The sequence below is a fragment of the Amblyomma maculatum genome, chromosome 7, assembly GCF_055883805.1.
Source record: "Amblyomma maculatum isolate TAMU_Amacu chromosome 7, ASM5588380v1, whole genome shotgun sequence".
Classification (NCBI taxonomy): domain Eukaryota; kingdom Metazoa; phylum Arthropoda; class Arachnida; order Ixodida; family Ixodidae; genus Amblyomma; species Amblyomma maculatum.
Window position 1 is genome coordinate 143,250,582 of NC_139350.1, and position 23,490 is coordinate 143,274,071.

Genomic DNA, 23,490 nt, shown 5'->3' on the forward strand with positions numbered 1-23,490 from the left:
CCCGCCGAGGCTGTGCAGTGGTTACGGCGCTCGACTACTATTCCCAACGGTGCAGGATCGAATCCCGGCCTCGGCATCCGCTTTTCGAGGGAGGCGAAAAGCAAGGCGCCCGTTTGCTGTGCGATGTCAGTGAACGTTAAGAAACCCCAGTTGGTTGAAATTTCCGGAAACCTCCACAACGGCGTTTCTCATAGCCTGAGTCGCACTGGGACGTTAAACCCCACAAACCAAGCATACCTTTTCTGTTTGCTGTGTCGAATTTCTCTTCGCATTTGTTATTCCCACAATTCATTTTCGAATTTAGTAGAGACTGGTGTCCACTGAGATGGAGGACAGATTCTGCGCCTTTCCTTTCCTACCGACATGCCGTGTTATCGGCGCATAAAATCTTGACCACCTCTAGTAGCTGCCCATTCGCCCACCTGCCACTGCTGGGAAAAGAGGGAAAAAAGTAAAAAAAATACTAAAAGCCGATGTAAAGAACTAAAGCGCCGGCCATCATAGAGGGAACAAAATAGGAAAAAGAAGCGTGTTGAGAGGGCAAGCCATACTACTGCGGCAATAAGTAGCCTTGATGTAGTTCTACATCCTGCTTTTTGTCACGTGACTCTCCGTGTCCGAGGTGCAGAGTTTGAGAGCGTGGTGAAACACGTGCACTCAGAGGGCGTAGCTGGCGCCGGTTACAGTCGTAACAAAGTTCGCCGTCACGGGGAGCAGTACGTTGCACTGCGTGATTAACTGCAGTGGCTTCGGGGCCGGTGGCCGAGTGTAGTCGCTCGGAGTTACTCGCGAGCTGCAGCCTGGGTTGAATTGGAGGTGGATAAAATAAGGAGGTCGATAAAGCTCCGCCTTAGGGGCAGATATAGTTTGCTGCATCTACCTTTATGCTATGACGAACTGACTCAACACTTAGAATTTCTTTGGTCATGACGGACTATCCTTCGAAGTATTGAGAAATGTGGCGCAACAAACACAAACACAAGAGAAGATACACAACACACGCGCACACTACGAACTGTAATGAGAATGTAATGCAGCACTGTTATGCAGCACCAACTAGCCCCTCAAGCCGTTATTTTGAGATATCCTTCGAAGCCTCACCCATGTGTGCGCAGTCATATAATAGGTATCAAGGTGTCAAAACGGCAGCAAGAAGTCTATGAAGCGAATACACCGCGATTTATAGTCTCATGCTTGCTCTGCCCCTGCGCAGGTTCACACCCGGACGCAATGGGCAAGAAACGCCATCGGGTGATCTTCGGCTCAAGTCCCAGCAACCCGTAATCCGGTGTCGATTTATCGCCGAACCTGCATGGCATCAACAACGAAGACTTCATCTGCACCCAGCTGACCATCAACGATGACGAGGAGTACTCGGGGAGAGTAAGCTTGGGTTCTTTCCCTAGTTAGAGGAACTGTCGACCATACAGAGGCAGAGCTGGTCGCTATACTCCAGGACAAGTTTTTACGGGCATGCAGCCAAAGCTACAGAGCCGAAAGGCATCAGCTCACTGCGCAGTGGAATATAGTTCCTTGATAAATTACGCGAATCGTGCTCTGGAATATTAGATCATTACAGGAACGCTTATGTTATTATTAGATATAGATTGTATTATGATATAGGCCAGAAGAACGTTAATTCAGTCAGTGCACGGCAGCGTATAAGCTAGGGAGCCTACATGTTGTGCCGTGGCGCATGTAAGCTCCCTAATGATGATGATGCTGATGCTGATGCGGCCATTCCCCTTTCTATCGGGGGATCACAAAGTTCTGGATCAGGCTAGGAGAGAAATTTAACAGTCTTCTCTGTTGCGCCACCAGTCCTCGAGGCGGCGCTTTGTCGTCTCCATTGCCCTCATGATTACCCTAGTCTCTTCGGGTAGTGACGTCGACTGTAGACCGAGTGCTGTCAAAAGCGCCTCCGTTGGTGTTGTCGCTGTTGTAGTGGGGGCGGGTCGCAGTTCTGGGCTCTCGATCACTACATGTTGGATCACATCCCTAGTGATCATGATGATGATGATGACGATGATGTCACAGTCTTGCTCTATGCAACTGGTGCACGTCAGTTTACACGAGTCCGACTAAAACCAAAAAGTCCAACAAAAGAAAAAGAAAACAAACTAGTGCAAACGGGATGGCTGCGCCCTCTGCCGAGAATATCCCGAAGCGTACGTCGCCTGCTGTTGCTGCTTCTACCCGTCTGCTTCTGCGCGCTTTTGTAATGCGCTTGTTTCGGCATCGTACGTAGCGCGGTACATTCATTAACCGCTATTATACATTCACTTGGACCTTAAGTAGTCTAAAGAAAGATATTCCTGTGTATTTGGAGGCTCGGAAGCTTTTCGTTAAAGCAAAGGGGGAACTAAAACCGAAATCGCACCTGAGGCCAAATATGCCAAAGCTTTTAGGGGTGGTAACATCATGACAAATGCTCCGTCCCCGTAGCCTTGGCTGCATAGCCAGAAAAGCTTGTCCGCAAGTATAATCAAATGCCGGTCATGCTTCGACCTGGTTGCTGTGATCCGAACGCGTGTCTTTTTCACATGCGCTGTTAATTAAGCACGCAACCCAATGCGCCCAATTCTCTATTACGCGATGTGGCAAGATTCCCGCGATATGCTTCAAACGAAAACATTGCCCACACACCTTGGCTCTTCGAAAGGCGCTATAGAAATGTCGAGCTAAGTCAAATTCGCCAAAGCGTTAGATAAAACGTTCTAGAGGGCACTTGTACTCCTAAAGTGCAATGACGCGAACGCCATTATAGCGCTGTGGATCGTAGCCATCGACTAAGGCACCTGTATTTCCCTCGCGTTTTTCACTCCCACCTTCCTCCCTTCCTTTAATGCGTGGCACATGTGTCCGCGGACAGTTGTGACAGATACTGCGCCTTTTTTATCCTGTAAATAAATTTCAAACGCCGCTGATGCCTGCTGTACTAACGCCTCCTAGACATCTGGGTCTGCTTCTGTTTGCCGTGTGGTGCGGCGTTCGAGGAAGCGGAAAATGAAGGGCGCCCCACAGATGCCTAGATGGACGCCAGGCGGGGTCAGCTTTGTATATGCATGAATCGCCTGGCGACGTCATGACCTGTCGTGACGGTACATCGCGCGCCCCTTGTCGAACACTACCAGCATTTCATTAAACGCATCAAAGTTCACCGGCAGTCTATAATTCATTTACAGGAAAGAAAACGCGCAGTATCTGTCGTTCGCGGAATCCTGCTGTCATCTTCACGATAGAAAAGGGGAATTATGAAGAGCGTTTCATGATCCTGGGCGTGGCACAGTTGGTAAAGCGCTGGGCATGGGATCGAAGGAAAAGAGGTTTATTTATTTCATAGTTCCCCTAAAGGCCGCGCATCGTCGTTTTCGTCTCCGCACACGACAAGCTTGCTGGAGTGCTCTAGCGGCTCAAAGGAGTGAATTAGCGCCGCATTTACACGCCAGCGGTAGCAGGTTTGATCTTATTTAGAAAAAAACACTCGCTACTGAATGCAAAGGCGGAATGCCTCACTAGGGACATGTTTTCCGAAAATATTGTTACGTGGTGGCATTACAAGTGATGAAACACGGTGACACAACAAAAACAGAACGACGCGATAACATGCCGATGAAATATGTTTTTAATGGCCAGCGGGTCTGGCACGGGCGCTCCGCCCCGCGCCACTGCCCGCTTCGTCATTTTCGTAGCACTACCCGGGGCCACCGAGCGATCGTCCCGATCGATTGCTAGAAATTCATTCCATGAAGTGGCGATGAACACAGACACAGGATTAGGACATGAAACGCTGGACATCACAGTGAATGTGAAGGTGGGATGAATGCTTCCCCGGAGCATCAGGTCCATTCTTCACCGTTCGCCGAAGGCCAAGGCTCATGGACACGACGAACGGCTTGAGCAGGGGTGCTGTCTTCGCTCGAGTGGTCGTGAGGTTCCTTCGTCGTAGGGTCGGTCGGGTTGGCTTTGGGCTCTTCCTGGTCGTCATGTGTTGTGGTCAGGGCTGGGGACGGGGCTGGGGAGAGTGGCTGGTCGGGTCTGAGCACAAAGGGCTGGTGTAAAGCTTGGCGGCGATCTCGACGGGCTCTCGACCGATGGACCCGCGTACGGTTGGCTTCGACGAGGCAAGGCGAGGATGGGGATGAACCGCACCTCCAAACAAAATGTTACGTGGTGGCATGACAAGTGATGGCGATACAACAAAAACAGAACGACGCGATAACATGACGATGAAATATGCTTTAATGGCCAGCGGGCCTGGGGCAAGCACTCCGCCCAGCGCCACTGCCCGCTTCGTCATCTTCCTCGCTAGCTTCCTTACCAGCGCAAAGTAATTTTCGTTTCAGTTGATTTAACTATTTTGGCTTTGTCTTTTGCAGAAAAAGCTTTTGGAGCTCTCGCTCGACTTCGATTAATTTGTATGACATGCTGATGTGGACGTCTAAGAAAACGTTTTTAAACCAAACGATACCAGGAACGAGCAGAATAGGCCTCATGGCTTACTCCTCGAGTACTGACTCAACACATATGTTTACCTGCTACTGAAAGCAGAGAAAATGTCCAATACGTTGCCGTGGAGGCTGTATTGCAATAGCAGCAAATGGCTACAGGATTTAGCAAACTCTATGCGGCCTCATTCAATATGGAACTTTCACCACAGTGTCGTGCAGCTAGTTATGCCTATAGACGATGGGGACTAATCTGGTTTCCATGGGGGGTTAGTACTATTTAAATAATAATGTTTCGTGTGAAAAACGCATAATACCTTGTTGTCACAATTATACTCGTCGGCTTCTATTGAACGTACTCTTTGCGAGTAAAACCAATCAGGCAAAAAAAAAATCGGTAATCGATATCTAGGGCGCTTCTAGTGCATGAACATGCCCAACTTGTTGCCCGCGTGGAAGCGGAAAGTAAAGTGCAATGAACACCTAATGGTCCCAACATATAGCTGGAGGTGCTGACCTGATGGCATGGCTGAATAACTTACACACAATGGTATTCTTTTCCCATTCCTTATTCATTTCATCGCAAATGTGTCCCTAGTGCTGATTCTGAAGTTTGTTCGAGTACTATTCCATCTGTCGTTCAAGAGTCGACATTTTCTTTATCCTTCTAATGCGCATCTGCTTGCTCCTTCCCTTCATGAAGCTCTCATGGGCGTCCCATATTTGGACAAGTCTCGAATTCGTAATATGATTTCTGGGGGTTCAAGTCTCTCTAGTATGCGTGTTTACATCACTTATGAGTCTACATATTCAACCCGCTGATTTAGATCCGACAGCTCGCTCAGAGAGGTTCCGTCCCTGGCTATTTAAGAGTATCCCAGTTTTCAGCTTCCCAGTTCAGTGCGGTCTCTTGCCTCATTAATTGTTGGCGCCCAGAGAGGTGGTGTTGCGTGGCATTCTTGGCTTTGTATATGTTATTTTCTTGAGCAGAATATTCTTTAAATTCCGATTGTTGGTGTGCACCCCTTGCCCCCTCCCTCCCCTCGAATACGATGCATTCAGGTTAGCATACCGGTAGTTTTCCCAATTGTGGCTTCGGGAGCTTTCCGCGGCATCTTCGGTAGCACTTTCCCCATGACTTGGAGCGAGCATCAGTCCTCTGTCCCTTCACCCAGCAGTTGTAGCAGGTCTCGACGTGCTCTCGGTGGGCGTATACGACAAACAGTGATTCCCAGTAGGAGAGGGTTCTGGGGCGTTTATTCACACCGCAACAAATTAGCAGAAGTTTAAATAGTTAAAGATAGTAATCAGCGAAAGCTTCACAGCATGGTTACGCTTGGTAGAACTGTATCGCAGCCCGAATTAACTGGCATTGCTACGACGCGCTAAGCGCAGCATCATCGCCGCTGGCGTCCAATGGCTGCCTATGATTCGAAGCGCGGTTGCCCCTAGTTCTCATAACCATCGATTGACGTCATGGTTGATTCCATCGAAGAATCACATGACGTGACGTTATCCATGGAATTATTCACGTACTCCACCCCTTTCACTCTCTCCTCTGCTCCAAGTTTGAAATGTCAAAGATGACATGGTTGAGGACGTGACCTGGTGGTGTGGTCCGCAAAGTTGAACTTCAAGTGGTATTATGTTTTGGGAAAAGGAAGGCAGAGTATATTTTATCCCTGCTTTACCCTCTGGTTTCTTGTAGGTCAATGGCTAGCCCACAGTGTCGTAATGTGTTAGGTATAAAAAAGAAAGAGTATCAGTCATAGTTTTTTGTGGACACCTGAATCGCATAGCACAAGTTCCGCGCTGGCATTGTGTGTTGGTTTAAAGGAAAGGAATGGCACAGTATCTGTCACATTTATTTTTGGAGACCTAAACCACCTAGAAACAGTTTGTCCTGCTAACTGAAGGTCACATTAAGGTCAAATTGAAGCCCACGCGAAGCGAGTCTCTACCTAGCGTAGTGAAGCTTTCGCTTCAACTCTTCCAGATGGAACTTGATAAAGACGACATTTACAGCACAGTGTGACAGTGCGCTGCACTTTTATATGAGGTGTGGCAGGTAACGGCGATTGTTCTACCGCGCCTGGTCCAAGGAAGATAATCTGCTTGGATGGTGGTTCCATTCCTGGTCGAGGCACGATTGTTCGAGTCTTAACTCTACTGCGGACATTCAGCTAGTTTGGGCTGATGCCATATACGACAAGGAAGATAAAAAACGTTTAGGGGTGACACTTAACCTCATCGGTTGAGGGCATGAGGCGATAGTGTCGCCCCATATGGACGATGTTTCGTCACTCTTATAACATGCTTGTTTTTGTTTTTTGATTTTGCATTGTTTATTATTTTTTATATTTTATGTTCTTGATTTTCTATAACTTGTAATTTCTTATATTTATGCACCGACAAGTCGGAACAGCTTACATTGTCTTTCCATTCTGAGCAGTTCGTCATCTTTGTAATAACTCAGACTAGTAATAATGATAATCTTTACCACGACCACTACGACGACAGCACGGCTTTTCGTCAGAACGAGTTGTGTAAGCTTACTTAAAGAGCAATGCGAAGTACAAAACGAAAACACACAGATATAAGGGCGTACGCAGGCGCCAACTGAAGTTTTGTTGCGGTATATATGGGCAGCGAGAAAAAAGGGGTGCTGTAGATCTCTTCTTTCATCTCAACCTCAAGATATTCAAGGCTCTCCGGGCAGTTCTCGAGTTTCTTCAAGACATAAACGTGGATGCCTTACTCTGAGGTGAGGACACAACTGCGACTCCAGCTTCGCGCGACTCTGTTCTCTACATTAAGGCCATCAGTGTGCGCCCACGAGAAATGCCAGACTTCTTCGCGAGAATCCGCGAAATACCGCTAAGTTTTTATGTCATCACCTGATGATTTCATCGGCCATGACCCCACATGAGGCATGACCGGATGGGACATCATGACGTCACATCCGATCACGTACAATAAATGAGACTCACGTCATCATCACGTCACGGCCACTCAGGACCAATGACATCACTAGGCGATTACTGCATATACGAAGATGACCCGTCATTGCTGAGCCATTACGTTGGCCCTCGCGTGCCGCACCGCAGATCATACAGAAGAAGCAGGAACCACCCGCGTTTCCAAAAAAGGCTTTCGCCTCACCACACGTTAGTGGCCCAAAGTACCGCAAAATTCTACTTCCCCCTTTTTTCTCTCCTATCTTCATGCCGACAGTGATGGCGGCATATTAACCATGAGGCACAATCCCATACAGTTTCTTCTTTCCGTCTTCGTTCAACCACATTCTCGCACGAACGGACGCATGCACGCACACACACACACACACACACACACACTCACGCACATACACACACACACACACACACACACACACACACACACACACACTCACGCACATACACACGACCGTATGGTAAGGAACAGCTATGCCATTCGAAGGGATATTCACCGAAACAAAGTGTGATATTAAATGCCCTGTCGAGTCTGCTCTTAAGGCGAAGTTCGAGCTAAAAACGTTTTAGAGCGGTCTGCTGCGGTATGAGCGATACATACAGCGAGTTCGGGCTGATGCTGGCCTTTACCCTTGACATTAACATTACAACAGGTGTTTCCCTCTGCGTTGAGACAGTCTGCCTACCAGTGACCTCATGCACACCGTGGGATCAGAGCAAAACATTAAAACAAAAACATCTAAATTATATTGCCGCACCAGTGTGCCAACAGCTGACGCCGCCAATCAAATCGCATACGTCCGAAGGATGAACCACTGCTATGTTTTCGTGTTTCTTCAGCTAACGTCCGATATACATGTTCGCCACCATCACAAAGTGTGAATTTTTTTCTCCTCCGCCAAAACATGAGGCTAGAGATTTTGTCCCATTGAAACGTTCTGTTTGCAGCTCGCACGATTAGAGCATAATAAAGAAATATACTTCTGCTATTATATCGCACTGTGTTTCACGATCAATCTATGAGTTTTAGAAAGCAGCTTTCATATCGTTTTGAAAAGTAATGTTAGTAAGGAGAAAAGCCAAAATAGATAAACTGAAGACTATCCATACTTAGCAGTCCACCACCTTGTCTCTATGGTTAAGACACTCACCTATTGTGTCTAAAGACACGAAGTGAATCTTCGAAATTCATGCAGCAGTGTCGCTGCTAGCAGTCGTAGTTTAGGCATCGAGGCACCCTGTAGGAACTAGTCAGTTGTGGTGGTGGTGGTAAATATGTATTGTCTATTACCTACAAAGAGGCGTTTTGGTTCAGACCCTATTTTCACAGGTCCTCAAATCTAGATGAAGCTACAATTACGAAGCCCCAATTGTGTTTGACGCCACTCACGCCCTGGCGACCAGGGTGAATTAGAAATATAGGTCATTGCCAGCCTCTCAGACCTGCCTGAATTGTGGGAGAAGATTGTCGAGCCGGTGGGTATACTAGAGTCCGCGTGCGACGGCTGGATTTGTTAGGCCAAATCCTGCCGAGTCCTTTCTCCTGGCTTAGTTTTAGAGGTTTTTTTTTCCGGGTAAGTTGGGAAACCATAGCAGGTGTGTGGGAATACTCCACCTTCGGCCTTCGCACACACAAAAAAGTTATCCGTTAGAGGATATTGAAAGAAATTGTTCTAGAGAAGCGAGTGCTCTACAGCTATAAAAGAAGCCGAATATCTTCCTTATTTTAAACGGCGCTTTCTTACTGTATAGTGGGTGCTGTCGCCTTCATCAACTTCCATGAGTACACAGTGGTTTCAATCTCTTTGGCATTGCCCTTGAAAGTGCTTCAAGCGGTGCCGAAATTTTATTGTGCAGCAGCAGTATGTTTTCTACTCATAATTTCAGCGATATTCTCCCTGAAGCCTGTCATGAACTCATGTGGCGAACAGAAAACGAAATGAAACTACTTGCTTGCGCACATACTCCACATCTGGCCAGCTCAGCTAAATCCGCTGTAATATTTTCTTTCACTAGCTCATTCGAATGTTTTCTATCAGTGTTTAACGCAGCAGATAAACTCTAGAACCTTTCGAAAACTTCAGTTTTTGTAAGGGAACTGATTGGATCGGCCAGCAGGAACGACCACAAGAAATTTTTGAGCCCTAGCTGCAAATTTTGTTTCTACAGATTCCTGCTTGAATCTCATTGATGCCAATGTCTTTTCATGCGTTTGGGCTCTTCCAATTTTTGGGCCTGCTGCACATTCTTCTTGGAGGTCACTCCGGCCTTACAGAGTGCTACACTCCACGGAAGTGTCAGCACGAAGGGTCACCCACTCATGCGCCAGCACTTCGTCCAACGTTGGGCGCTCTTCTGCACGTCTTTTCAGCAGCTGCACAAGAATGAAGAAATGATATAGTTAGCATTGTTTAATCGCGAAATTGTCATGATCAACTTATCTCTCCTTATATAAATAACCTACTTTGGTTTACTGTCTGTATCCGGCTGGTAATGTATCTATCAGGTTCTATGTAAGACGATTTACCTACCTCTATCATACCTGTCCGTTTATCTGTCCGGCTATCTGTCTTTAGCACATTTCTTTGGCTATCATATAATCAAATGTCCGCAACATAACAGCGGTTCAGGCCGAGAGTTTGTTGCTTGGTATGAAGAAAACCATGGCATAGCAGCACATATCCCCTGCTGTGCAGCAGGGCTGACTTTGGCAGCCGAAAGAGGTGGCATGAATCTGGAGCAAGCAGAAACAAAAGGAGAGCATACGGAACGGCGCGCCTTTACGAGGAAAGCGAATGTTAGAGGTGAAGGGTGCCTCAGTGGATAGGACGGCGTATAACGTCTTAAAAAGTAATACACCTATGTGTACTGATAAGGGAGACTACCGAAGGCCTACTCTTGCCAATATCTGTTCGGTACATACTCCGTGGTACTAGGTGGCTAGACTTTGCTTACTTGGTGTTAGGGTGCAGCTGTTACTCCTGGATATATACTGCTGCAAAATGGTAACACTGACTGCCACACTGCCACGATACGACGTACACATTATGAAGAGTGCTACCAGGAATTCCTACTGATCAACACTCTGGTACCAAGACGACCACGGTTACCTCACTGGTTTCGTGGAGTGGCACAGACGAGTTGCTCTAACACAACATAGCGACATAGTAATACCATCTCATAATAGAGAAACAACGTCCCGGTACCGACCCAACATCGTAGAGTCTCTAATGATGTTCCATTCTGCTCTTAAAGCTACTTAGGCGTCCACTTGATTTACCCTCTGAATCATGATAAGCGGTCACAATTTGACGCCATTTTTATTCTCAACGACAGCCCTTGGCCAGTTACCATGGTAACTATTTATTTTCTGCCTATTTTTCCCATATGCTGATGCAACATTCTGCTAATGAGTTGCTTTATTGCTTATTCTCGGGACCATGCTAAAGAATTCCCTCTGGACATTTGACTCGATTCCGCAAACTCCAATAAAGCCCTGCATTATACCACAGATATTTGCACTAGAGTATCCGTCTATTTGATACCACTCTCGACTTGTTTTATCATGCTCCAGTCGAAAGGAAGGGAGGCAGGAAAGCTCTGCCATCGCATGCACAGTCCCACAGCAGCAGAATGTTTAGTCCCTGGAAGTAGAAGTCCGACCTAGCCTTACTTTTAGTGCACGCCGGAACAAAAATTATGTCTTTTGTGGGCATTAGCGAAATCATACAGTGCTTACGCGCTTAAATACCACGCTAGAAACGGCCCCCATCGGGCTCACTTATCAGTTGAGCCATCCATCAAGAGGGTTGCGAAAGGTGCCAAACATGCTTGCCGGTTGGCAAACGATACTATACAACAATAGCTGATGGGTCCGTTCGTCAGACATTATTTAGAGTCCAAAAGCACAACGGCACGAGGCTAGGGGCAACAAAGGACGACACACAACGCTGACTTACAAATACAGTTTTAATAAGGAAGCCATTGCTTATAAATGTGCCAGTGACACTGAAAAAAGAAAAACTGAAAAAACAAACAAACAAAAAATAACGACAAATGTCCCTCTGAGCAAGCAGTTTTGGTACCATAAGGTGCAGTAGTATAAAAAATCGGGTGTTTTCTGCAAGATAGCTGCAGAAGGAATACTTACACACCTCTGACTTAACTTCATTATCTCTGACGCTTCGATAATTTCTCTAGTCAGATGATCTTTGTATGTATCTGTCATTCGGCAGTCGTTATACAGTGGGGGGCAAGAACAATCACAGCAGTAAAGTCCAATGGGGGGGGGGGGGGGTCGACTGATTTATTGACATTGTTCTTGTGTTCCCTTAAGCCTATCATTATAATAACGAGCAGTCTGGCCTACATAGCATCCTCCCTAATCCAAAGGGATCGAATATACCAGGCTTTTTACGCACATCACAAATTTTACTTCATCCTTTTTCGTACTCAAGGGTCCAGCTTCAAATTGACTTTTCTAACCAATTACATGCTCGCACATGCTTCTCTATTTCAAAGGACCTGAAAACATCTTCTCCAGCTCTCTTTCCAATTTTTTTTTTCAAATTATGGTAGACGGCATGAACATAAGGTACCACAGACTAATTTTCGTCTCTGTTAGTGTGGCTGACTGTGGTATCAGATTTCAACTTTGTTAACATTGTCCGCTACTGTCGCTAGAATATTAAGAGGGTATTCAGCAGTGCGACGCTCTCAACATTACTATAAGAGCTATTCACTGTCCAGTGGGTGTATGATGTCTTGATTGGCATTACTGATGCAAGACAGTGCCCCTTTTTACAAGTTTTGAATGAAAGAAACTGTATGGAAGCAACAGCATTTACCTATCGGTTCATAACACCAGCATTTACGTGCAACAGTGAAATACAAGGTCAAGTCAAGAAATTTTACCAGTCATTCATGGGCACTTCAAGTGTCACTTCAAGAGTCGGAAGAACGTATGAAAAAATACGGAAACAATAGCAATACATTCTTCATCGAAATTCACCGAATAAGATTTCATCAAAACCAGATAGCCATCTAGAAAGCGGAAAATCTTGCAGCATGTGAACTAGTGAGACGATTTTTAAGTGTCCTTTCGTACATACCTCAGTCCAAATCGATGAGCAATGGACCTACGCACGCGGCTTGGCATTGCCCGTTCTTCTGAACGATAACATGGCCATCCTATTCAGCGTAAGTAAACTCAAGGTAGGTTTGTATCAGGGCCAAAATGTTTTGCACAGAGATGCGAGATGCATTCTAGAAAGCAACTGCTCCGTTCCTCTCACTTACTTCAATACACTTTAACAGTTTTTCATGCGGAATAGAACAATACATGTCTTTGACGACAATAGGGCAAGCACGCAGCACTTTGTCTTAGTTATTTAAAAAAATCCAACTACCGTCGTTTGATTTCTTTCTCTTATAAGGGTCGTCAGCAGTTAAGAGGGCTAATCGTTTTTGTAGGAACTTCCCAAAGCAGCTTGAATAGCAGCTTGCATTTCCAGTTTGTTATTCCGTTACTACTTTCGAACTATAACTCTACAAGATTTGCAGCGAATAACAATTTACTACTCCCGAAAAAGCGTGCAGCGGTGGCGTAGCGGTAGAACATCCGCCTCGCATGCAAGAGGACCGGGGTTCAAATCCCGGTGCCGCGCAATTCTCCACCGGATGACAAAAAAAATAAAAAATCCGCGTGTCGATGGAATTGCATATACAGGTTTGGGGTGCGACCTGATGCCGGTAAACACATCCGGCAACGCACTCCCTCACCAGAACAGGAGTTGGCCACCCTGGTGCAGTAATTGGCCACAACCTCCTATGATAAGCTCCATAAAACCCCGGCCCTCAGTCACCAGCGGCTGCGGAACAACTGACCACTGCGGCGGTCAGACCTGTGACGCAGCAGGGGGTGCTAAGAAAGCCTGGCTCCGCTGGACAGGCCGCCATTGGAAACTGACCCTGGCAACGTTTAATGCTGGAACCCTTGCTAGTGAAGCTAGTTTAGCAGTGCTGTTAGAGGAACTAGAGGGCATGAAATGGGATGTCATAGGGCTTAGTGAGGTTAGGAGGCCGAATGAGGCATATACTGTACTGAAGGATGGGCATGTACTGTGTTATCGAGGTTTACCAGAGAGGCGACAACTAGGGGTAGGTTTCCTTGTCAATAAGTATATAGCGGGTAATATAGATGAATTCTATAGTATTAATGAGAGGGTTGCAGGCATCGTAATTAGGCCCAATAAACGGTATAAACTGAAGGTTGTACAGGCCTATGCACTTACATGTAGTTATGATGACCAGGCAGTTGAAAGCTTCTATGAAGATATAGAATCGGCAATGCGAAAAGTAAAGACGCAGTATACTGTACTAATGGGCGACTTCAATGCCAAGGTAGGGAAAAAACAGGCAGGAGACAATGCAGTAGGTGACTATGGCATTGGCTCTAGGAATAGCACGGGGGAGTTACTAGTTGAGTTTGCAGAGCGCAATAACTTACGAATCATGAATACCTTCTTCAGCAAACGGAAGAACCGGAAATAGACATGGAAAAGTCCTAACGGAGATACTAAAAATGAAATCGACTTCATAATGTGTTCAAACCCCCGCCATTGTGCAGGATGTAGAGGTAATCGGGAAAGTTCGATGTAGTGACCACAGGATGGTGAGGCCCCGAATCAGCTTAAATCTGAAGAAGGAACGCAATAGATTAGTAAGAAAGAAACCCATCAACGAATTAGCGGTGAGGGGGAGGGCAGAAGAGTTCAGGATCTCGCTAAAGAATAGGCATTCAGCTCTAACTGAGGATGGCGACATTACCCTAGAGGCAATGAGCAATAATGTCAAAGATATCATTACTGAGTGCGCGGTAGAAGTAGGCGGTAGGATAGTTAGAGAGGATACCGGTAAGCTGTCTAAGGAGACGAAAGATTTGATTAAGAAACGGCAGAGTATGAAAGCTTCAATTCCAACAGACCAGATCGAATTGGCCGAGATATCAAAGCTAATCAATAAGCGCAAGGTGGCCGATATAAGGAAGTATAACATGGAGAAAATTGAGCATGCTGTAAAGAACGGGGGAAGCCTTAAAGCGGTAAAGAAAAAAATTGGGCATAGGCAAAAACCAGGTGTATGCTATAAGGGACAAGGCGGGCAACATCATCACTAATATGGACAAGATAGTCAAAGTAGCCGAGGAGTTCTATACAGATCTCTACAGTAGCCAAAGTAGTCAGGACCGTAATGAGATTGGCGGTAGGGAAAAACAGTCAGACGTTCCACCAGTAACGAAGGACGAGGTCAAGAAAGCACTAGAAACTATGAAAAGGGGGAAATCAGCTGGAGAGGATCAGATAACTACAGATTTGCTGAAGGACGGGGGGGATATCGTGCTAGAAAAACTGGCCACCCTGTATACGCAGTGCCTGGTGTCATCGACGGTACCAGAAGCATGGAAGAATGCAAACATTATCCTCATTCACAAGAAAGGGGACTCTAAGGACCTTAAAAATTACAGACCAATCAGCTTACTGTCTGTTACGTATAAGGTATTTAGTAAGGTAATCGCTAATAGAATCAGGACAACCTTAGACTGCAATCAAGCAAAGGATCAAGCAGGGTTTCGGAAACGGTACTCTACTATCGATCATATTCATACCATCAATCAGGTGATAGAAAAATGCTCGGAATATAACCAGCCCTTATAGATAGCATTCATTGATTACGAAAAAGCATTTGACTCAGTTGAAACCTCGGCGGTGATGCAGGCATCGCGAAATCAGGGGGTAGACGAGCCGTACGTGAAAGTGCTGGAAGATATATATATAGTGGCTGCATAGCAACCATAGTTCTACATAAAGAGAGCAACAAAATTCCCATAAAGAAAGGTGTTAGGCAAGGAGACACAATCTCCCCAGTACTATTCACAGCTTGTTTAGAGGAAGTATTCAGAGACTTGGAATGGGAGCAGTTAGGGATAAGGGTAGATGGAGAATACCTCAGTAATCTGCTATTTGCTGATGACATTGCCTTGCTAAGCAACTCGGGGGATGAACTGCAAATAATGATTGATGACCTAGACAGAAAAAGTAGAAAGGTAGGCTTGAAAATCAATATGCAGAAGACTAAGGTAATGTTCAACAGTCTCGGGAAGGAACAGCAGTTTACATTAGGTAGCGAAATACTGGAAATAGTAGGCGAATATGTCTACTTAGGACAGATAGTAACCGCAGATTCGGACCATGAAAAGGAAATATCAAGAAGAATAAGATTGGGATGGAGCGCATTTGGCAAGCACTCGCAGATTATGACTAGCAGCTTACCGGTATCGCTCAAGAGGAAAGTATACAACAATTGCATCTTGCCTGTACTCACCTATGGGGCTGAAACGTGGACGCTAACCAAGAGAGTTCTACTTAAGTTGAGGACAACCCAGAGGGCTATGGAACGAAAAATGGTAGGGGTAACATTAAGAGATAGAAAGCGTGCAGAGTGGGTCAGAGAAATAACTCAAGTTACCGACATTCTAGTGGAAATTAAGAAGAAGAAATGGACATGGGCAGGACATGTAGTGCGAAGAGAGGATAACCGATGGTCGCTTAGGGTAACAAACTGAATTCCAAGGGAAGGAAAGCGTAGCAGGGGGAGGCAGAAAGTTAGGTGGGCGGATGAGATTAAGAAGTTCGCAGGGGTCAAGTGGACGCCGCTAGCACAGAACCGGGTTAAGTGGAGAAATATGGGAGAGGCCTTCGCCCTGCAGTGGGTATAATCAGGCTGATGATGATGATGATGATGACTCCGGAAAGTTCGTACTAATTATAGAAAAATGACGACATCTTTTGCAGCCATTTCATTTTGGAACTCATTGCCTTTAACACTGAAAACTTATATGCCCTTGCCCACATTTAAGAATAACTTGAAGGAATATTTGTTGAACTGCTGATGTTTTATATTTTTTATTTCTGATACCTGTGTTAGTGCCTTTGTTTTTGTGTAAAACTACTGATTCGCCTAATTTCTGTGTTAGTGCATTTGTTTTTGTGTAAAGATACCGATTTGCCATGTTTTGTATGTTATAAGCTTTCGCTAACTTTGCTGTTATTATTTATTTTGTTGTAGTGATCTATCGAGGGTCCCGGTGCAGTGTTATGACTATGGGACCCTCGTCTGTATGTTTATACATTTTGTAAACATGTTCAATCTAATAAACATTGAATTTCACTTTCAAAAAAAAAGGCACTGCTGCTACGTTCTGTTTATTAAATAACCACCCGTAAAGGCATAACTAATTGGTGAGCTTTTGCGCTAAAAAAAATACACTAAGGTTGTTTTGCTTACTTATCTATGAATAAAAACAGGGCTTCTGTATCGAACTTTTCACACAATTATTTAGCTTTCTTTTTCGCTTTCGCAAGATAGGCTGTTCCGTTTTCATTAAAAACCGAGAAAACCGCATCGCCCGCTTTTTGCTTAAGCAATCTTTGGGAAATACCCCAAAAACTCCATTCTTTGCCCGCGGCTAATAAAAACAAAGAATTCGTCCGCAAGTGGGTGACATTCTTGTTAACTGGGAGGCTTTTTGTTCGAGGTCTCGGGCGCAGCACTATGTCCGCTCCGTCCGAGAAACAGAAACACCTAATGGCCTACGCTCTTCAGCTGGTCGGGAAACGTGCCGTGTCATTTCTAGTAGCTAGGGAGGAAGGGAAGGGGAGAGGCATGGGAGTGGGCTTCATCCTTCGCTGAACCGCATACTTTGGGCCGAGGCGTAGGACGCACTGAACATCCTCCGGATTAGGAATACCTTTCTGGTTATAAACTTTGTTAAGCATCCATCTTGGTTTTTTTCGAAGGTTTCTTTGGAAGTAGTGGAAGCTGCTGCTGCCACATGAACTCAGTTGAGCTGCTGATGAAGCAGCTGACTGCATGCCACAGTTTTTCAAACACTCAGCGAATTGGAACACTGCACATGCAGCTTCGGTGGGTACTTGCAAATATTGTAATGGATGAAATGGTTTTAATACAGATGAACATCGTATGAAGGACGAACGCACACGGCTCACAAAACCCAGATCATGCAGTCTGTGCGCGGGTCGCTTCCCCTGCTTCTTCTTGTTCTCTTTCTTCTGCTTCTCATGCGCCGCTACGCGGCGTAACAATATCACTTCTCGTTGTCATTCGGCTTTCTTTTTGCCTTCTGTCAGCCATGGTATAAGGATGTGCAAGTTACTAAAGTTCCTAATAACCAGGACAAATGATTGAGCTCTTTCGCTATTCCCGTCAAACACTTGTAATATTGTATCCCACATGACAAAGTGATAATTGCACTGGTAAAGTAATTGACAGGTACGGAGCAGTTACTTTCCAAAATGCGTCTTGCATCTCTGTACAAAACATTTTGGCCCTTATAGAAACATACCTTGTATCTACGTACTCTGAATGGTATATCTGTGCTTTTATTCAGAAGCGAGGCGCATAGGTGCGTGCACTGCTCCAATGCTCAGAGAGTTTTATTGAGCTATGCACTACCGGACACTTAAAATCATCTCATAAGTTCAAATGCCGTACGATTTTCTGATTTGTAGATGACTATCTGGTTTTGATTAAATCTGATTCGGTAAATTTTGGTGAAGAATTTATTGCTATCATTTCGGTCTATTTTTCAAGTTTTTGCGCCTCTTGAAGTGACACATTAAGCGCCTGTGAATGACTAGAAAATTTCTTGACTTGACTTTGTACTTCACTGATACACGTATGTGCTGGTCCTATGAAGAGAAAAATAAAATGCCGTAGTTTCCGAACAGTTCCTCTCACTCAAAGCTCGCAAAAAGGGGCATTGTCGGGTGTTGACTCAGTAACGCCATGAAGAAATAATGCACCCCCTTGGACTGTCAACAGCTTTCATTGTCCATTTGAGAGGCTCATTACTGAAGGATATCCTCGTATTTTAGTAGCAGTAGCGGAGGGCATGTTGAAGAAGTTAAAATCTGGCACAGCAGTCAACCAAAGGAGCGGAGGAAAAAATATGTGTGTGATACGTTACGTACATGTCGTCTCCTATAATTTGAAAAAAATTGTAAGGAGAGCTGCAGCGGGTTTTCAGCTCCTGTGAAATTGAGAAGTATCTGTGCTCGTGTAAATGGTCTCGAAAAGTCAAGTGAAGCTGGTCCCGTCTGTACGAAAGAGCATGAGGTAAAATATGCGAAGTTCGTAAAAAACCTAGCATATTCGATCGTCTTCGGTTGCGGAGGATGCTATGTTAGCAAAACTGATCGTTGTTTGAATGTTAGACTGAGGGAGCAGAAACATAATGCGAGGAACACCGCGCGCCACATTGCTGTTGACTGCCGTGATTCTTCTTGCCAGTGACTGGATAAAAACAGGCGAATTGTGCATAAACCCAAAGGTCAGCTGGCTAAAGAAATTTTCGAGGACTCTCAGGTAATGCAGTTAGATCAGAGTTGTGTAAGTACCCATTGTATAGCTATATTGCAGTAAAGACATGAATATTTGCATACGTAGTTCACCTTATGGCATCAAAAATGAGCTTGCTCACACAGCGCCTTTTTAAGAAATTGCTTCCTGAATAATATTTTCGTTTTTAGTGAGCACTGTGTGGACATCCCTTCATATTCTGTTGCCTCATGACGTTCTGCTGTTGCTTTAGAAATAAAAGTTAGTATACAAGCTCTAGTTCTGAAACTCGGCGGCTCTGCGTGAGCTCCACGTACCTGCGCCATCATGGAGCTGTAGAAGCAACTTGCTTCCCTCTCTCACTAGCCGGTGGCGCTGTGCAGCGCAGCTTTCTCATATTTTCTTTGTTCTACGTGCGCACGTGCGTGCTTACGCGTGCATGCGCGTATGTTGGAGCGTATGTGGGCATGCGTCTGTGCGTATGTATGTGTGTTTGTGTTTCTGTGGGCGTGCATGCATGCGTGTTTTTTGCATTCCTGTGTGCTATGTGTGTCTGAGGGTCAGCACGTGTTTGCGTATGCGTGTGGTCAGAGTGCGCGTATCTGGCCGCACTTGGGCGCGTATGTGCACGTGTGCGTGTTTGTGCGCATGTGTTCTTGCGTGGGTGGGTATCTGCGTAAATTCCTGCGTGCGTGTTGGGGGGGAGTGAGTGCGTATTTGTGCGTTTGTGTGCGTATATGAGTTCGATCGCGTGCACGTAAGTGTGAATGTGTGCATGTGTGTGTGAAGGTGGGCTAGCGTGTGTGTACATACGCGCCTATGGTATATGTGGGCGCACATATTTATGTGCGTCTCTTTCAGCGTGTGGGGCCTATACCTGCATGTGGGTATACGAGAGTGTCTGCGTACGTGAAAATGGCTATTTGTGCGTGTGTGTGGGGAGTATTTGCGGGTGAGTGCTTGCGTGTACATGGCAGTTGTTAGTGTACGTGAGTGCGACTGAATGTACTCGCACGCGGACACGTATGGGCACGCACGTATGGGTAAGCTTGTGTGGGCGTCCGTGTCTGCATATGATATGTGCGTGTGTTCTTGGGAGCTTACATGAGTGTGCGTTCGTATGCGTGTGGACGTTATGTGTTTCCATGCGCGCATATGTGGGTGGTCGCGTACAGACATGCGCGTATGGGTGGCTATTGCGTTTTTTTGTCAGGAGCTCGGTACATACGCCAGTAATTATTATTCACGATGCATCCATTTTCTTGCTAGGTTTCTGATACAGTGGTGTAAACAGTCTACAAGTAAACGCAGCGATGAGACTGGCCAAGACGTTTTAGGCGAGTACCACTTTTTCCTGGTATCGCAAGTTTGCCAAGGAAAAATAGCAGCGAGCCTGAAACACACACAAGCTACACGTCTACGCGAGCTGTAGGCTGCGACGGACCGTCTACTGCGGAGCAAGATGTAGCGGCCCCAGCATCGGGAGGCTTGCGAGGGAAGGAAAACATCAACGCTAAAAGCACGGGCGGAGAGTTTATATGCAGCTAGTCTAGTAACATTGGTTCAGGAGACCATGGTCGAGCCATCTCTCATTGTTCTGTCCTTATCAGGAGTAAGAGCACAAAGCGGCGGCTACAGGATATGCTGTGCTTGAGATTATTAATTCAGATCCTTCTTTGAAAAGCCATGAAAGGTATGTGAGCGGTTTGTCTGCTGGTGCGCTTTGCAGTAGAGAGTATATTATTTGCGCGTAGTGCGTAATAAACTGATTGCATAAATTTATGATCAACTGTTTCGTATTTCACCTCATCCAGCAATGAATATTTTGAAAGCGAAGGTTTTTTACAGTGAAGTTAGGCCAAGTTTATAAAAATTCCTAAACGGCATCGTTGTTCGTACGTTTTTAGCCCAAAAGGTAGGCTTTTTACAACTCGCCGAGGGTCGTTCTGCTGCATCGCACAGTGTAAAAATGGCATCTGTGTGGCGTGATATCGTCACAGGAATCACGTTTGACATCTTCCACATGAGAAAAGAAGCAAGCTGTGTCGGCATTTACTCAAAGCCAATTCATTTATTCAATGTGCAACGTTGAATGCCAACTTTGGTTTTCGTTAGTGTTTTCTTCACGTTTGATACCACGCACTATAACTTCCACTGCTAAATTTTAAAACTTCTCCTTGTATACGATTTCGCAATTTGGACGGCCTTCACCTTAGTATTATATTTACATGTCCCAACATCGAAATTATTGGTTTATTATTCTTCTTTTCGTTACAAGCTATCAGGTGAAATATATGTCTCCTACACGCGCCACGAACAGCAGTCACTACAAAAAATATATGTTTTGGTTGTTGAAAAACACATTATGGATAATTTGAATCGCCTGGTTAACCAGCCGTGTGGACAAAATAATGAACTCCTCGTTTGATTTGTTGACTTGCATGAAGGCCAATTATTGCCACCAGCCTCAAGCTCAAGCTACTTAAGACAATGGAGGCTACTCACTCTTCCGACGAGGTCGCACACGGCGTTGCTCATGAGCATCGGGAACATGACCGTGGCATCTCGGATGCGCTCCTGGGTGCGAGTAGCGGTACGTGCCTGGAATGGAGCTTTTCCCACGAGCAGCTCGTAAATGAGTACTCCTAGGCTCCAGATGTCCACTTTCTTGTCGTATGGTAGTTTGGTTATCATCTCAGGCGCGCTATAGTCCAAAGTTCCACAAAACGTTTTCCGCCTGCAAGGGGCATTGCAAGTATCAACATGCGCGTTTATGCACCGTGAAATAAGGCACGCTCATCTCTTTGCAATTCTAGAGAGGTGCTGAAACTCATAACTAGCTTAGACTAGTTCCCCAGTATCTGCGGCTGTCCCGGTTAATCGCTCGAAGTCAGTTTCAGCCCCGCCTCGCACATCATTAGTTGTTAGGGGAAAATAAACGTTGCTTGAAAAGATGGCACACCGGCCAATCGAAGAACGAAGCCGCCCCTACAAGGAGCGGTAAATGCAAGCTGGCCGAGTAAGAATAAAATGTTGTCTATACCTGCCAAACATTACCTCGAAATTTCAATCCCCTCTGGACCTAACAAATTAGTTTGCGCTTTGTTAAGACAAACCCGTTGCTCTGATTGCCTACCATGGAGACATAACTGTAAACAGCGCTAGTAGTCTCCATATAGGTACTACAAACGACGACCGATACTTAATGAAAGCTGGTCGGTGTGCCCACCTCTGAAAGGCCACAGCTTGCACCGACAACCCGAAATCCGCCACCTTGATTTCACCGTGGAGGCCTAACAGAAGGTTCTCTGGTTTGATGTCCCGGTGAATAACGTTCCTTGAGTGCAGGTAGTTCAACGCTGAACACAACTGGAACACATACTGCATGAGAGGCATCGAGAGGAGTGCTTATGAGCAGCTGTAAGAGCGAGGTACGCAGCGTATCGTCCAAGAATGCAAAAAAAGAATGCACACCAAAATTTAAAAGAGGCTGGATTGCCCTTTCATCGAAATATTAGAACCCAGTTCCCAACTGGACGACCAAAGATCTGTCACGCGTGTTCACTGCATTACTGTCATTGTACCGGGAACTAACCGCCCAAAAGGCCCAATCGATTGAGACCTGAGGCAACTATATGCCACACTGGAAAACATGGGGTATCTAATGCCATTTTCACTGTCTAATTTTATTCTCCAGAAGCACCGAAGCATTTCAGGTACAACGCACGAATAAATTATTTTCTCGGCTCTTGGGTTTCGTCGTGAGCTTGCAAGGAACATGCGATCTGCAGACTCTCTCTAGACGCAAAAATGGCATAAATGCGGATGTCATCAGCTGCTTTTTTTTTCTTTCACATTGCAACATATTTGAAATACGTGTCCCTCTATTTGATTTTTTTTTAAATGTCGCAAACGTTTTGCTTCTACATGATTCATCTTTCTGGGCATGATATTGAAGATACCGATACAAGCCCCGTTTCTCATGAGTGCACCTCGTAAGACTTCCCGCCCAGTTCTAGTCATTCAAACTGACGGCTTCAGTTCAATCAACACCATGCGTTGACCAGCGAATCCCCCTATTCAGTTCGCCTTTCCAGTTACCGATAACTGACTTCTTGGCATGCCTTATGGATTCATTATTTAAACCACGCGCGTACAGTAAACACCTAGAGTTACTGTTACTTGCTCTACGTTAAAATGTTATCACCTCCAGTACTCATGTATTAGAGTATTGTTTAATGTGAGAAGAAACCGAACAACTTTAGCAACTTCGAACACAGCAAGGCAAGATTGGTTAAAACCTAAAAGGAAACATGATTTTAAGCCTATTGGTCTGCTGAAAGTTAAAAAAATACAACGCTCCCGAAACTTCTGTCGCCCTCGACGCTAGAGAAGTAAACCAATAACTATATGACATCATTAAAGGGGTCCACAACGTCCAGGGACCCTATATCATAAAATCCCCGCTCACACATCATCCAGTGTTAGCCCCTTCTAGCTGACACAGCCATTAGGGTTCCCAAGAAGACAGTGCTGCGAACCAGTGCTAGTCATGTGCACCACAATGATGGCAGGTCTCAAGCATGCAAAACCACTTTGAAGTTTGAAGTTTATTCGTAGTGTCTCTGTAGAAGCCCAGCATTCCTCCTTTC

General features: G+C 45.5%; 1 protein-coding gene and 1 long non-coding RNA gene across 2 annotated transcripts in view; one reads left to right on the plus strand and one right to left on the minus strand.

Annotated features, from left to right (window-relative positions):
* LOC146184898 (uncharacterized) overlaps positions 1-23,490 on the plus strand; it is a 218,708-nt gene that overhangs the window by 157,904 nt on the left and 37,314 nt on the right. Inside the window, exon 2 of the long non-coding RNA XR_014708610.1 lies at positions 1,214-1,383. This is a non-coding gene — a long non-coding RNA (uncharacterized LOC146184898). The remainder of the gene's footprint in view (positions 1-1,213; positions 1,384-23,490) is intronic.
* Positions 9,690-23,490, minus strand: part of LOC146184901 (aurora kinase C-like) — a 40,712-nt gene continuing 26,911 nt past the window's right edge. Inside the window, exons 6-8 of the mRNA XM_084609558.1 lie at positions 22,068-22,219; positions 21,344-21,575; positions 9,690-9,794 (exon numbers count right to left, since the gene is read on the minus strand). Coding sequence (XP_084465684.1) covers positions 9,690-9,794; positions 21,344-21,575; positions 22,068-22,219 — 489 coding nt within the window. The remainder of the gene's footprint in view (positions 9,795-21,343; positions 21,576-22,067; positions 22,220-23,490) is intronic.